General features: G+C 45.3%; 1 protein-coding gene across 1 annotated transcript in view; it reads left to right on the forward strand.

The window, feature by feature from the left end:
- The window catches only part of FRAS1 (Fraser extracellular matrix complex subunit 1), a 200060-nt gene that overhangs the window by 160783 nt on the left and 23613 nt on the right, over positions 1 to 15664 (forward strand). The window contains exons 51-61 of the mRNA XM_065405125.1: positions 2101 to 2347; positions 4349 to 4693; positions 5042 to 5202; positions 6759 to 6906; positions 7967 to 8172; positions 8699 to 8855; positions 9414 to 9614; positions 11336 to 11523; positions 13290 to 13565; positions 14558 to 14790; positions 15262 to 15422. Of these exons, the coding sequence (XP_065261197.1) occupies positions 2101 to 2347; positions 4349 to 4693; positions 5042 to 5202; positions 6759 to 6906; positions 7967 to 8172; positions 8699 to 8855; positions 9414 to 9614; positions 11336 to 11523; positions 13290 to 13565; positions 14558 to 14790; positions 15262 to 15422 (2323 nt within the window). The remainder of the gene's footprint in view (positions 1 to 2100; positions 2348 to 4348; positions 4694 to 5041; positions 5203 to 6758; positions 6907 to 7966; positions 8173 to 8698; positions 8856 to 9413; positions 9615 to 11335; positions 11524 to 13289; positions 13566 to 14557; positions 14791 to 15261; positions 15423 to 15664) is intronic.

Here is a 15664-nt window from a genome sequence, read left to right on the forward strand (position 1 = left end):
CCTAACATAGTGAATCAGACAGCGTGTTATTTATTTGCCTGCACCTGATCTGTGTACCCCTGAGGATGTCTGGACTCTGCTGTTTCATCCTTTTACCTTAGCTGTTATAGCCCTGCTTCACATGTCTGAGACATGTGCGGGAGGAGAAGACGGAAGTGGCGGAGTTCAACATCTCACCATAGAATAAGCCCATGGATTGCACTGTGTCACATTAGAAGGACACTGCTCACGTTGGCGGAGTGGTAAATAATGATGAGGACAGGCTGCATTACAACAAAATGCGTTTTAATGCAGCCAAATTTAAGGTCCCATATTCTTTCTTACTAGATGTAGGTCACACGTATAGAAAGGGGGACTATCCTGGAAAGCAGCGACTGAAAAGGACTTTGGGGTCTGTGAAGGGGTCGGCTCACTGCTGGCACCTCCTCATGGTCGGGCATGGTGTGACAACTCATTCTTCATTGGGGTCTGCAGCCAGTGGCTGCCCTGCCACTCCAGTGCCTTGCCTCTTCTTGTGACATGGCCCTCCATCCAGGTCACTTCTGGGGTAGTCCATAAACAAAAACAAGGGGAATTAACACACACAAACTAAGTTAATGGGAGAGAGGGAGGAGCACCTCTCTGTCAGGGTGCATCGGGATCAGGCCCTCCCTTCCCTTAGACAGGGACCTCCAGGCAGTTGTGGTCAGGGAAGCTCCTGCCTTCTCTTATTTACCCTCAGGAGCTGCGGGTCGAAGGTCTGTTCTTGTCCCTGCACGGCCCACAAATGAGCTGTTCTGCTCCAGCCCGTACGTGCCTTTGCAGGTGTGGCGGGGTTGGGCTGGCTGAGCCCAGAGCAGCTCCTTAACCCCTTGTTGTCCAGTGTGGGGTATGTCTACCCCATCACAGGGTCATAGTGAACAAACAACTCAGACATGAGCTGCCAGTGCAATGCTGTGGCAAAAAGGGCTAAAGCAATCCTTGGCTATATTGGCTGGGGAATAGTAAGTGGAGTTAGGGGAGCTGATTTTGCCTCTGTATATCGCGCTGGTGAGACCAGGACTGGTCAGATTAGATGCACTAATGGTCCCGTCTCATCTTCAGATCTTTGACTCTAATGTTGAATGCCAAATTCCTTAATTTAAATTTGTTTTTAAAATGTCAGTTTGAGTCCCCTCTGACATCAGTTTGTCATCCGTGGACTTGCTCCTGATTTTCAGGCCTAAGTTGGCTTCAGCTATGACTTACTAATGTAATAGAAATATATTTATGACTTTAAAAAGAATTCTGTGAAACCAGTTTTTTGAAGTTCAAGTAATTCTCTGCAGTGTTGTCATCCTAAACAACTTCAACTTTCCGTTAGCACATGAGCGCCAAAAACTGAAAGTGATCAGTCAGTTTTCGTCATCTAAGCTTCATGGAATACAAAAAAACCCCACCTTTGTAAAATAAGTGGTAAAAACATGAAGTAGACTTTTAGATGACTTCAGTTTTAAGAATCTAAGGTGTTTTTGAGCCTCTAGGTGAGAGGACATTCTTTTAAAGTATGAGGTTTATGTTGACAGAGTCCCTGTAAGGGAATATTCTGCAAGGTCGTGTCTAATATAGGCTTGCCTAGATTCTGATCTCATTCATGCTGGTATAAATCAGGAGTATCTCCATTAAAGTAAATGGAATTACTCAAGCATAAAACTAGTGTGAGGTCAGAATCAAGGGGCCTGATTCTCCAGTGCCTTTTGCCTTGTGTAGTTGTTTACCCCTGTGCAAAACACTAGGAAGAGAGAGTGGTAGAGATTTGCATTCACTTTGTACATCTGCATTCACTGTAGGTGACTGAACAAGGGGCAATTCAGTGAAGAACTGAGCTCAGGTGCTCCCAAGAGCTCTGATCCAAACCCCACTGAGGTCACTGGGAGTCTTTCCTTTGACTAGAGGGCTTTGGATCGGGTCCCAGGAGAACAAAAGTGAAGCATAGCTCTGAAACATACCAGGGCAATTAAAGTTCTGTGATTATTAGCAAAGATTCAGGGCATCCGTCCTTTCCAGAGGGGAACAGGGAGGGTTTCTGCATTTGTAGCTGCAAGCCCACCCATGCACCCCTTGTGGTTCATTTCCTTGCAGGTGCAGTTTGATGAGTGGGAGGACACCAAGGCCTGCATCATTGCTATCAGTGATGATGACATCTTTGAGAACACGGAGAGCTTCACCGTGGAGCTCAGCATGCCAGCTTATGCCCTGCTGGGGGAGATCACCCAGGCCAAAGTCATCATCAACGACACAGAGGATGAACCCACTCTGCAGTTTGACAGGAAGACTTACCATGTCAACGAGAGTGCTGGCTTTCTGTCTGCACCCATTGAAAGGAAAGGTTTGTGGTATTAGATATAATAACAACGATACTGCACTTATATAGCACTGCTCAGCACAGGAGCTAACGCTGCTTTACCAACACTAACTAAGATTTGAAATTCCATTGTGTGGTGATAGGCCCATTTTATAGATGGGTAAACTGAAACATACAGAGATTAAATGACAAGGTCCTACAATAAATCAGTGACGGAGCCAAGAAGGCAACTTGGAAGCCCCGATCCCCAAATTCCTGCTTTCACCATTGGTCAACACTAGAGCAAACACATCAGTTGTGAGCAATAACAGGATTTATCTCTCTAGTGCAAAATTTGTGCCTTCTGTGTCACAGGAGATAACAGGAGAACTTGCTGCTACATTCAGAGTCTTTAGTCCCATCTCTGACGTTGCTTTTGATGATAGAATTTTAAAACATAAAAGTGTTCAGTTGGCATTTTTATTGATTGAGACGTTGGTCCCAATCCTGCAGCCTCTTTTCACAGGAGTAGAAGTACAACAAGGACTGTTTACATGAGGAAGGGTGGCAGGAATGGGCCTCTTGTGCTTGTCTGGACTCAGTTTTATCTCATCTGGCTCCATTGCGCTTTGAAGTTAGCAGGTTTTCCCAGCTTTTAAGCGAGTCGATCTTCCCTTCTGGTGGGCAGATATCAGAGCTCAAAAAGAGAGGGAAAAACGGGGTTACCCCCTTTCTTTTTAAAAATGTAGCATTATCCACAGGGAAAAGGATATCTGAAAATAAAGGAAAGAGGGCAATGAGGATGGCCTGGTTTTCCTTTATAGATTCAATAATTGAGTTTAGGCCTGCTGCCTTAGGGCCCAGTCCAGCTCCTACTGAAGACAGAGGGAACAGAAGGAAACCAGGATATCTGTTGGCTTCTTCCCTATGTTTCGGGCGCTATACTTCCCTTGGAATACACCTGCAGTGTTACTGCAGGTAGTAGGAGACATGCCCTCTTCGATCTCTGATTTCACTCGAGTAGCAACAGAAGGCAACAGTTGGCTGGAGTTGAGTGTCCAGGGATTCAGCTGGTTAAAAATATCAAAATGTTCTTTTGAATTCATGCTAGGCCAATTTCTGTATATGATTAAGAGCAGAAGGAGTGTCCCTTTGAGAACACCCTTGCATAAATATTTTCCCCTTATTCTAGAAATTACAATGGATTGTAATTTGGATTACGATGTTTGAAGGTCTGAATTTATCCAGTTTGTCGGAAATTATTTTCCTAATAAGTTTAGGAAACTCAGTTTCCACACAAGCATTCCTTTATCGGTTCAAAGGCCTCTTGGTGGTGACTGCACACAATGTACAAACATAAGCATATATATCTATATTCTATACCCAACAGCAATACAGTTATAATTACTGGCCCAAATACTCTCAACAGGACTAGGCCTGGGAGGTACCTTCCCATCATGCTATTTTTCAGAGGGGTAAGGAAAGGCACTCACAAAGAACCCCTAGATACCTTGCTTTTTATATACTATGACAAACAAGTGATGTCATGGCTGGTTATTGGACCTTAACTAAAGCTAGATGAGGGAGTTTTAGAGCAGAACCCTGCCCCTGGCTTGGTCAAGACAAGATTCCTGGTTGAGCCCCTTTCTTTTCAAGGTTTCCTCCTTATCTCATGTTGCTGTATTTCTTTCTAACTACTAAACTATGCATTTCTTTATAATAAACTAAACACACCCATTATTTCCTGCACCTGGTGCCCAATTCCCCGTGGTTTCTTTATTTCTGTTACCTCAGTCCACACCTTAAATGAGATAACACTGGTATGTTCAGGGAAACTACAAGTTTAACGCAAACAATCCCTCCTTCTTACTATTTTTTTTTTTTTGGTCACATGCTTCAGGCCTATCACTTATGTTGAGATCCAAACTCAGTTTAAACCCAGAGTTCATTCAGGTCTAATGCGGGCCTATGTTCCTCCACAGCAAATGAAGCCTCATATAATTTTCTGACAATAACACTTCTGTCCCCGTGGATGTTGCATTGTAGGGGATGCCAGCAGCATCGTATCTGCTCTTTGCTACACCATCTCCAAATCTGCTAAAGGCAGCAGCCTTTACACACTGGAGTCGGGGTCTGACTTTAAGTCTAGGGGGATGTCGAATGAGAACCGTGTTATTTTGGGGCCCGGTGTCACCATGTCAACCTGTGACATCAAACTGATCGATGACAGCGAGTACGAGGAGGAGGAGGAGTTTGAAATTGCCCTGGCGGATGCCTCTAGTAATGCGCGCATAGGGAGCGTGGCTTCGGCCAAGGTGATGATCAGTGGCCCCAACGACGCCTCCACTGTGTTCCTGGGAAACGCAACTTTTACTGTCAATGAGGATGCAGGTAAGGGAGAGCAGTAATTCCACTGGGTCTGGGCTTGTTGTCACTGTGAGATACTTGCCGTGGAAACACTGCTTTACCAGTGGGGGTTGTAAAGAACTGAACCTTCCAACCAGATGTGTGCTGTGAAGGAAAAGGGCGGCAGCTATGGCACTTCCTCATCCTGCCTCACAAGTTAGAGCTGAGCTTTGGTTATTACTGTCTGCAAGGCATTATCCTTTCTGGAGAGCCATGGACCGAGTCACGGTGAAGGAAAAGGGCAATGGCCCCTATTGACATTTCAGATGTGAGTTTTTCTCATGTCCAGCTAAGTTCTAATCATGGCTTTAATATGTGTAACTTCACCTCCAGGCACCATTGACATTCCAGTGATCCGGCATGGTACTGACCTCTCAACCCCCACCTCGGTGTGGTGTGCCACTCGGACTTCAGATCCACCCTCGGCCAGTCCAGGAATTGACTATATCCCCAGCTCCAAGAAAGTCGAGTTCAGGCCAGGCAGAACTGAGGAGGTATCGGACAACACACCCAGTGCTTAGATGGAGCAGATTTCAGTCTCTGTCTCTTATATAATCACTGTACTCACTGTTTTTGAATGTTAAATTTACTGCAGTTGTTTAGTTACAGAGGTTTGGGGACATTAAGAATAAAAGAGACATAAGTATTTTTTTATAGATGCAATTGATCCCACACCAATACAGCTGCATCAAGAGTCATTTTAATCAAATAAAGAAACACATAAATGGCAGAAGGAGTTGCCACAAACCTTCCAAGCAACAGCCAAGAACAGCCTGATTTCCCATGTAAAATCCCCATTTCCAGACTGCAGGCTTGTACTGATGTTTCAGTGCTACCTGGTGTTCCCCATCTGACTGTTATATCCACCTGTTCTCTCTTGCCATATCCTTCGATTGTAAGCTCTTTAGGGCAGGAGCCCTCTTTTCATTATGTGTGCGTAGCACCTACCACAGTGGAGCCCCGATACAAAAACGTAACATTAATTTTATAAAGCCCAGTGATACTCAGGGCCTGTTGGCCAAGTCACGTTGTTGATTTTGTCCCATTATGCCACAGAGTCTATGGAATCCCCAGTTATTCAGCCCACTACTAATCCTCCTCCATTTGTGGGCGGTCACAATTTGTAATGCTTAGAGAAGCTGAACTTCTCTGACTGTCTGTTTTATAGTGACCAAAAACATGCCAGGCACTTCACAGGACACATAGAAAGACAATGGTCCTGCCCCCCAAAAGCTTACAAGGGGATATCTTAAAAGGCACAAATGGCAATTAAGCACCATACTCCCATTGACTTTCAGTGGGAATTAGGTGCCTAACATTCACTTGTGCCTTTGAAAATCTCCTGTGCACCTTAAAATTCTAGACATGAGGGTGACAACTACAATAGTGAGGTGGAGCTGGGAGGAGGAAAGGGGAGGGTTACAGCACAGTTACTCTCTGCTCGTATTGCTGAGTTACCTGCTAGGTTTGTATTGAAGCCCCAGTAGCTGAAGCTGATGAGAAGGAAGAATGGTCTGGTGGTTGGGGCGCTAGCCTGGGACGTGGGAGATCTCTGTTCAATACCCACAGACTTCCTGTGCAACGGGGGGCAAAGTCGCTTGGCCTCTTGGTGTCTTCATTCCCCATCTGTACAATGGGGATACCAGCACTGCCCTACCTCACGGGAGTATTGTGAGGATACACACATTAAAGATAGTGAGGCGCTTTGAGACTATGGTAATGGGAGCCCTATAAGCACCTACAATAGATAGATGAATCAGGCATTTTGGATTAATATAAATCTAGTCAAATCAAGTTGACATTCTGGTTAAAGAAGGTTCAGCTGAAAGAATCTCTCCAGGATAACTGTAGAGCCTTACCCTTTGATACAATGTGTGTTATATGTGACCAACAGTGTATTTGCATGAACTGTTGCTGTTTGTTCACCTAGAAGAGCCCACATTTAGTGACATTACTCAGATCACCTGAGGATGAATCCCAGGGTATTTTCTCTTTCTCACCAAAGGAGGATAACCGGTTTTATAACCTGGTTCTTTTACTTTTCCTCTAGTACTGCACCTTGACAATCCTGGACGATGCCCAGTACCCAGTGATTGAAGGGCTGGAGACGTTTGTTGTATACCTAAGCTCACCCCATGGGGCTGAATTGACCAAACCTTTCCAAGCTATAGTGGCCATTAATGACACCTTCCAAGATGGTAAGCTATACAGTGAATCTATATCGAATCCATTCTAGCTCCTTCCTTTACATATTTCCCTTGTGTACTAAGAGAAATTGGAAAACACCCAGGATGCGTTTGATGACATCATGCAACACATTCCATGTTACCTGTCCTTCATAGTTTCTTTGTCCTCAAGAAATTAAAGTCTGTGGAAGTGCAAAATAAACTTCCTATTTTCTCCTCCCATTTGGGGCCAGACTTTGTCACCCTTGCTCACAGTGAGTAGTGTCTTCCTCGTATGGTCCCATTGAAACCAGTCGTGCTTCATGAGAAGTCAGGCACTATTCAGTGTGGGTATGGGCATGAGAATCTGGCCCTTTTTTAGCAGCTGGGTTGAAGCTTACATGTATTCATTTCAACTCACAGTATTTTTCCTTCCTCCTGTGTTTTAAACATGATCCTGACCTCTGTGATTTTCTCCTTGGGAGGTATCTGCTTGCTAAAGAAATGCATCAGTCACATAACCCCAGAAAAACTGCTCTGTAATAACCTGTAATTGTCTCTGCTCCTGAACTGTCTGCTGAGATTTGTCCTCTTGGCTTCAGGCTTTTTCTACCCCTAGCCACAGAAGATGTCATGATTGCAATAATGCCCTAAGAACAATAACCTATCTAAGTATTACCCATTCTTCGTATGTATCCCCAGCATACAGTATGCATACCGCTCAGACACATATACCTTAGGGCATGGTTAGTTCTCTGGTACGTGCAGAACAGGTGGTTACCTCAGGCAACAAAATATTAGGGAAAGCAAAATGTTCAGTAACTTTTTGTGTGGGTGACTCAGGGTTGGTAGGATGAGAGATTTGCTTCTTTATCAAGAGCAACAGAATCTCCAGTTCCCAATGAGAGCAATGATCAGCTGCTTGGTTAAAGTCAAGAATACTCTTCGTGAGCACAGTTGACTATCTAATCAGACATCTCACTGCATGACTATCAGCCCCACATGGTGGTACTTCAATACATTGCATGCTTGCTTTGGCCGCTGTTTAGCTTTTATCACAGTACAGGTGTGGATGTTGTTGTGCCCTCTGCAGTACCCAACATGCAGTTTGGCAAGGACTTGTACGCTGTGAAGGAGAAGGAGGGTGTCCTGCACATTCCCATCATCCGCACCGGAGACCTGAGCTATGAGTCCTCTGTCAGGTGCTACACCCGCAGCCAGACAGCGGAAGTCATGGAGGACTTCGAGGAGAGGAGAAATGCGGAGGAGTCTCGCATCACTTTTTTGAAAGGAGAGAAGGCGAGTTAAACCTAACTGGGTTGGGGGAGGACCAAGAGCAATCAGCAGAGTAGGTTTTGAAAAGCTGGATGTTCTCCTGGGCACTCTGTTGTTCAGAGGCTTTACCAGACCCCCTTTCGCAGAAGTAATACTTCAACTGCTTCGGATTAGCTATTGTTACTGTTCTGGAATTAAAAGATGAGTCCATGGAGAATCTGCATTTAACAATAAATATTAGTTAACACATAAAAAGCAAGTGTTGGGTATCAATAATACTTAGCATTACAGCTAGTGCTTTTTGATTAGATAGTCTCGGAGTACACCCGAGGACCAGCTGTAGTGAGTAAGAAGTGCCATTTTTCCACAGCCACTTTTCATCATATAGCTGCACTTTGATATCCACCCAGAGTTTCTAAGGCTTCTTTCATCATTTAATACACTGTGGTGTTAAATGCTAGGTAGTGAGGAAACACTAATCTTCCATTAAATTCAGAGGAATTATTCGAGTTAGTTGCTAGTCTTTAACTGATGATGTACTTGGCTGTAGGTGAAGAACTGCACTGTCTATATCAATGATGACTCTGCATTTGAACCCGAGGAGCAATTCCGGATCTATCTCGGCAGTCCCCTGGGAAACCACTGGAGCGGAGCTAGAATCGGAAAGAATGACATGGCCACCATTACTGTCTCCAATGATGAAGATGGTAAGAGAGAATGGGCTACATTAGGAACTAGACGGAGCAGGTACAGTCAGTGGAATTTACACCAGGTCTGAATGTTAGTCATTATATGTAAACTGCCTCGAATTAAACGATTGACTTGTTGATCAGCGCTCCATTACATTGTATTAACTCGCATTTAAAGTTGATTCTGAATCTCATGTTAACGGTACACTGTGGCACATAGATAAAGGACCACTAATGCTAGACAAAACATAGAGTTAGCGTATTTGGAAAGGTCAGGTAAGCCAGCCTACGTGGCTGCTGGAAGGGCAACCCAAAGGAATGAGTGCCAAGCTTATTGTGTGGCTCCTGGCCGCAGCAGAGTGTCAGAGAGCCGTGTCTAGGCTGTAGGCTCCGCCCCTGTATGTCAGGAGTGCCTCTCAAACTTCACTCTGATGTGCGGAGTAGTGCTGATGGGTTTTAAAAGGAGCTATGTCAGGTCAGCCTTGGTTGCTGGAAAGCGTACTGTGATGCAAATTATTTTGAGGCTACTAGAGTTGCTGCAAATATGTGTTTCTGTTCTTCATACCATTTCTCTAGCACCCACCATTGAGTTTGAAGAGGCTGCATACCAAGTACGGGAGCCTCCAGGCCCTGAGGGCATTGCTATTCTAAACATCAAGGTGCTCAGAAGAGGGGACCAGAACAGGACCTCGAAGGTCCGCTGCAGCACCCGTGATGGCTCAGCCCAGTCCGGAGTCGATTACTATCCAAAGAGTCGAGTCCTCAAGTTTAGCCCTGGTAAAGGATACTTGGAATTGAACTATGGGGTGGAGGGATTACTCAGTGACATTTAACACAGGCCAAAGCAAATTCAAATGAAAGGAAAATGTGCAAGTAATTTATACAACAATACTCTGTGTGGGATTTTCAAAAGCATTTGGCATTGGCCCAGCTCTGCTCCCATTGAAGTCATTGTATGTGTCTTGTTTTTCGTGGGTGTCTGATTTCACGTATAAGCAAAAACATGAGCTACACCAACCCCTTCTAATGTATTTATGCTTTGGGCTTTGTTCTAGACACACACCCTGCAGTCATATTTAATGCAGCATTTATAATAGGAAACACCTATGTAATCCTTTCAATAATCTTTCCCAGGGTGGGTTATATTTACTTTTCCCAAATCAGTCATAAGCCTCAGAGGAATTCTTTAAGTACGCTGGAGAGACCACAAAAAGCAGTCAAACGTGACGTTTCGACAGAGCACACACTGGGGATGTCAGGGTTCTCTCCGCTTCCCACTGCAGGCAGTTGAGAAAAATAAAAATTGAAAACCAGTGGAGGTGGGGAATAGAGACTCCCATTGGAGCACAGCATCACTTTTCTGCGGGTGCCAAACCACATTCCCCCTCACGCCCTTCTGCATACAATGGACAGTGTTTTGCTGACAGCAATGTTCATGCAGCCAGACAAAGTGTGAGTGAGCAGGGAGTGATGAGTGTAAGGAGACAGAAAGATGGCCTGGCCTGTGTGCTCACAGCGATTGCCTGCCTTTGAACAGATTGGAAGGCCATCCCCAACCACAGCCCCTTTCATGTTTGGTACCATGGAGTCAGCGAATCCCATATTTCATCCCTTCACAACACCCTTGCTGGATGACGAGGGTTTTTTTGTAATACAGACGCCCCCTGGGTTACGCAAACCCGACTTACGCAAATCCGCACTTATGGAAAAAGTTCCGTAAGCTAGAAATAGATTTTTTTGCGTAATGATAGGGTATACGTGTCCGACTTGTGCAAAATTCGAGTTACGCGAGGCGTTCCGGAACGGAACGCTTGCGTAAGTCGGGGAGCGTCTGTAAACTGTCAATGTTCTGCGTAAGGTTTCAGCCAGGCAGTTGCCGTTAAAGTCAGTTAGGAATCCCCTGGCTACAACCCTGCCTTCTGCTATGGCCGTAATCCTGCTATCTGAAAATGTAACCCTTCTTCCTGCTGTGGTGATGAAGTCTGAGAATGAGAGTGATTGTACGAGAGCTGTCATTCTCTAACAACACAGACTCCTCAAAGAGCCTGTGTATATAGGAGTTCTGCAGAAACCCCTCAAGATCCTACAAGATCACTCAAACCATGCCCCACGGGTCCAACAGTAGCTCTGCATGTTAGAGCCAAAGAGTTAAAACAGAGACACTAGTAACAGGGAGGGGATATATTTTGGATCATAGATTTTTATTACAGTCAGCTAATATAAGACAGGCACTATTAATCCTCATATAGCATCTGCTTGTAAGTCTGCCCAGTGATCGATCGGACCAGTCGTTTTAGCTGGAGTTTTATTTATGAAATGAGCTCCTGGCTGGAACGGTGCTAAATCATTAGAGTTCAGATAAAACCTGTAATGTGTATTTTATCATAATGTTTCAATGCTCCTGACCTGAGGCAGCTATGCAGTGTTTTATGGGAGCTGTTAGGGTAATGTCAGATGATATTTCAGGTTCTCTGTCTCTCTCGTGTTCATTCATGTAGGGGTGGAGCACATCATATTTAAGGTGGAGATCATGTCTAACGAAGACCGGGAGTGGCATGAGTCCTTTTCTGTGATGCTGGGTCCAGATGATCCAGTGGAAGCTGTTCTTGGGGATATCACCACTGCAGTAGTCACTATTCTGGATCAGGAAGCAGCAGGGAGCCTTATTTTACCAGCACCTCCCATTGTAAGTAGCAAAACGTGAATGATGTAAGTTAGTGGCATGGGAGAATCTATAGAAAAGCAGAGCATGCAACAAAGCACACTGGGCTTGCCTGCACTAGAACGTGCAGGCCTGTTAAGCCAAGGCCTTTTAAAAAGCTAGTGTGGAGACTCCCAAATGCTTGATCCAGGCTACAAACATTTGAGGCTAGGCCAGTGATTCCCAAACTGGGGTTCGCAGAACGTTACAGGGGGTTCACCAGAAAAATTTCACTAATGGTGGCCAGAGGACCCCGGGCATTGGAGGCAGCAGGTGGGACCCGGTTGCAGGGCAGACAGCCCTAGCCCCAGGGAGAGCGGGGCCGGGCAATTTGGGCTGGCAGCCCGAGCCCTGCCCCCGTCAGCAGGGGAGCTGGCAGCCCAAACCCCAGCGCTCCGATCAACTTTTGGCTGACTGTAAGAAACGAGTACCCCCTTCTGGCAGAAAAAGCTGCTGCAGTTTTGTTACCATTTTCAACAACATACTTATGCGAGAAAGCGTTTTCCTCCTCTGCACATCTGAAAACCAAATACAGAAACAGACTTGATGCCGAACCAGACCTGAGACTTTATCTTTCTCCAGTGGTTCCAGACTTCCAAGAGCTATGCAGAGCAAAGCAAGCGCATCCATCGCACCGAGAAAATTTAAACTTATATTCATGGAAATATTCATTTTTAGGAGTGGGTTCACGAGATTTCACAATTTAGTGAAAGGAGTTCGCGGGCTGTTAAAGTTTGGGAACCACGGGGCTAGGCTGACCCCCTGTTCATGTGACCAGTTAACTCAAGGTTAAAACTGTAGTGTAGACATACCCTCTGTAGTCACAGCATTCCTCTTTGGACCAGCAGAGGGTCAGGGTAGATTGATCCTGGTATTCCAGGTGGTGTGGGAGGCAGGCAAGGCAGTGAATAGGTGAACAGGCTGCATAATGGTTCTTCACCCACTTCACAGAGGCATGGGCCCATGCTTTCCTGTCATTTGAACTGTGGCATGACTGAAGAGACACAGTTGCTTACATTAAGGTGAAAGGGGCTGGAGATTGCCAAGGCAAAAATGGCAGATAATAAGGAAGTAACATGGGAAAGTCCCACTTAACTAAGGTATTATCATAAGATAGGAACCTTTCTAGTGGGCAAATGGCATATAGATGTCTGAGTCTGCTACCACCTCCAAGCTAACGGAGCTTGTCCTTTTGCCTAAGGACAAGCCTTTTTGTCCTTTTACATCCAGAATTCCTGGGTTTATTTCCCTCAAACAGGGAAGTTATTACATTGGCATTGCCCTTAGTTTGGGCAAAGGACAGTATATGCACTGACATGTTCCTTGTGTGCTTCAGCATCCAAAGTAATATCAAATATAATTATGTGGGTAGAATCCCACTCACCTTTTCCTGCAGAGAGCCAAACTGATACCTGAGCTGGAATGCGAACAGCTGGGCAGATGTAGGACTTGGGTTGTTTCTCTTCTGAGGGACATGGCTGCAATTCAGGAATTGGATGAATATGTTCCATAATGTAGGATTTAGTATTTTAATAGCATAGGATGCTCCAACATGCTGGTAGCGCTGAGCATTCCTGCTGAGTCCACACACCTCTCTCCTTCCCTGTAATCCTCAGTGGGATTTATGAAGTAAAATAAACACAATGCACCAGTAACAAGGTTTGGAAATTGAGGGAACAAGCAGCCCAGCCCCTTGCTTCCTGTCTCTTTCCCTAAGTCCCACTGAAAGCTGTTGTGTTGCATTGCTGCAGGTGGTCACCCTGGCAGACTATGACCATGTGGAGGAAGTAACCAAAGAGGGTGTAAAGAAATCCCCTTCTCCAGGCTACCCACTGATCTGTGTAACACCTTGTGATCCTCACTTCCCCAAGTACTTAGTCATGAAGGAGCGCTGCGATGAGGCCGGGATCAACCAGTCTTCAATACAGTTCAGCTGGGAGGTGGCAACCCCCACTGATGGGAATGGGGCCAGATCACCCTTTGAAACAATTACGGACAATACGCCGTTCACTAGCATCAACCACATGGTACGTGACTGTGTACTGTAGTGCAAGAGGGTGTGGATTGTGCATAACAGTACATGGTGAGTGTTGTGGGGCTCAAAGCGCATCCTTGAAGCATTTGCTGTTTTGAAATTCTAGGTCAGTGGAATATCAGTTCTTGAAGAACCATTAACTAAGTTAAGTAATGTGCGTATATTTTACACCCACCCAGCCACCCACAAAGTCCCCAGCTTCATTAAGAGAACATTATTAAGGTTGCAAAGTCCAGCACACAAAAGTTAAGACGTGCCAGAAATAAGGTTGCCTGTGCAACCTTAATTCAGCCCCCTGGTGCATATGCATTATGATACAGTCTTTAATGCCCTGATCGATAGGACGCCTGCCTCATTCGGTGCACAGGACGGATGGTGCTCACTGAATGAAAACTTATTCAATATTTTGTTTTATTCTGGTTGTTTAACGGGTGGCCCTAGGCATTATTTGCTGCACAGTATTCAAACCCTTCTCTCCAGACAATTATTAATTTCCTTCCGGGCATTTCCATGGTGCTCCTCACAAGAGCATGAGAGTGCTTCACAAACATGAATGAATCTATTATCTGTGAAGTGGGGGGGATGGCATTATCCCCGTTTTACAGAAGGGGTACTGAGGTAGAGAGAGATCCAGGTCAGAAGTTTCCACTAATTTTGCATGCCCAACTGAGAGCCCTAGGACCTGACTTTGAGAGTACTCAGCAGTACGTTGTAAGCCCTAGGGGACAGGGACCATCTCTTTGTTCTGTGTTTGTAGAACACCTTGGGCAATGGGGTCCTGGTCTATGGCTAGGAGCCTCAGGCACGACAGTAATATACATAAATTGATAATAACGAGAACACTTCGTCTATTCAAACACAGCTCCCACTGACTTCATTGCAGCTGTGAGTGCTCAGCCCTTCTGCAAATCAGCCCTTGCGTATTGGGGCGGGCCTGGCTTTGCCTTTTACACACACGCAGACCTCTTTCCTCATTCCTCCCAGGTGCTGGACAGCATTTACTTCAGCCGGCGGTTCCATGTGCGCTGTGTGGCAAAAGCCGTAGACAAGGCCGGGCACGTGGGGACCCCACTGAGAAGCAACATAGTTACCATCGGGACCGACAGCGCCATTTGTCATACTCCTGTGGTAGCTGGAACGGCCCGAGGATTCCAGGCTCAGTCATTCATTGCCACTCTGAAGTATCTGGATGTCAAACACAAGGAACATCCCAACAGGTATAAGCCTGGAAAGGTGCAATCACCTGACCCTGATTCTGGTCTTCCAGGGGTTTAACAGTTTAATTCATTTTTTTACATACGCAACAAACAGAACAGAAAAAGAGGGATGTGTGTAAGAAATGAGGTTTCTTTCGTATATCATGAACTGGATCTGCCCCCACACACACGCTCCTCATATTTAATACTGAAGGGCTGCAGTGAGCATTCATATGATTTCCTCTGAAGTCATGCCTTACTCCTTGAGTTAGAAACACTGCAGTAAGGGGGTCTATTTCAAGGAATACAGTGCTGCTCAACATCAGCGAGGAAATTCAGCCCTAAATAAATATAACACTAACTAACTCAAACTTGTACTATGAGCTGTGGACGAGACCTTAGCTATGTGCTGTGTAAACTCCTATAATTCGCACCCCTTTTGTGAACAGGTTTTGCATAAACAGCTGTTTCTGTTTGTTTATTCTGTCCCAGAATCCATATTTCAGTGCAAATTCCCCACCAGGATGGAATGCTGCCTCTCATCTCCACTATGCCTCTGCACAACCTGCACTTCCTCTTATCCGAGTCCATCTACAGACACCAGCATGTCTGCTCAAACCTGGTCACCATCCGGGATCTGCAGGGCATCTCGGGTAATCTTTAAAGCAAGCTATTGCTTTGTAAATTAAAAAGGAAACATGTACAGAGTGTAAGCTTAAGCTCTTTAAGGCAAGGACCTAGCATGCTATTGGCACTATATAATGAAGAATAATATCTCTGTTAAAGTGATATCAATATTCAGCAGAGTTGCTATATTTGAGGGAGATAAATGGGAAGGAATGCACTTAGCAAGTCATTTCCCCTTTCCCGTACATGTTCTTTGGCAGGTCTTTAT

Source organism: Emys orbicularis, chromosome 5, assembly GCF_028017835.1.
Source record: "Emys orbicularis isolate rEmyOrb1 chromosome 5, rEmyOrb1.hap1, whole genome shotgun sequence".
Taxonomy (NCBI): Eukaryota; Metazoa; Chordata; order Testudines; family Emydidae; genus Emys; species Emys orbicularis.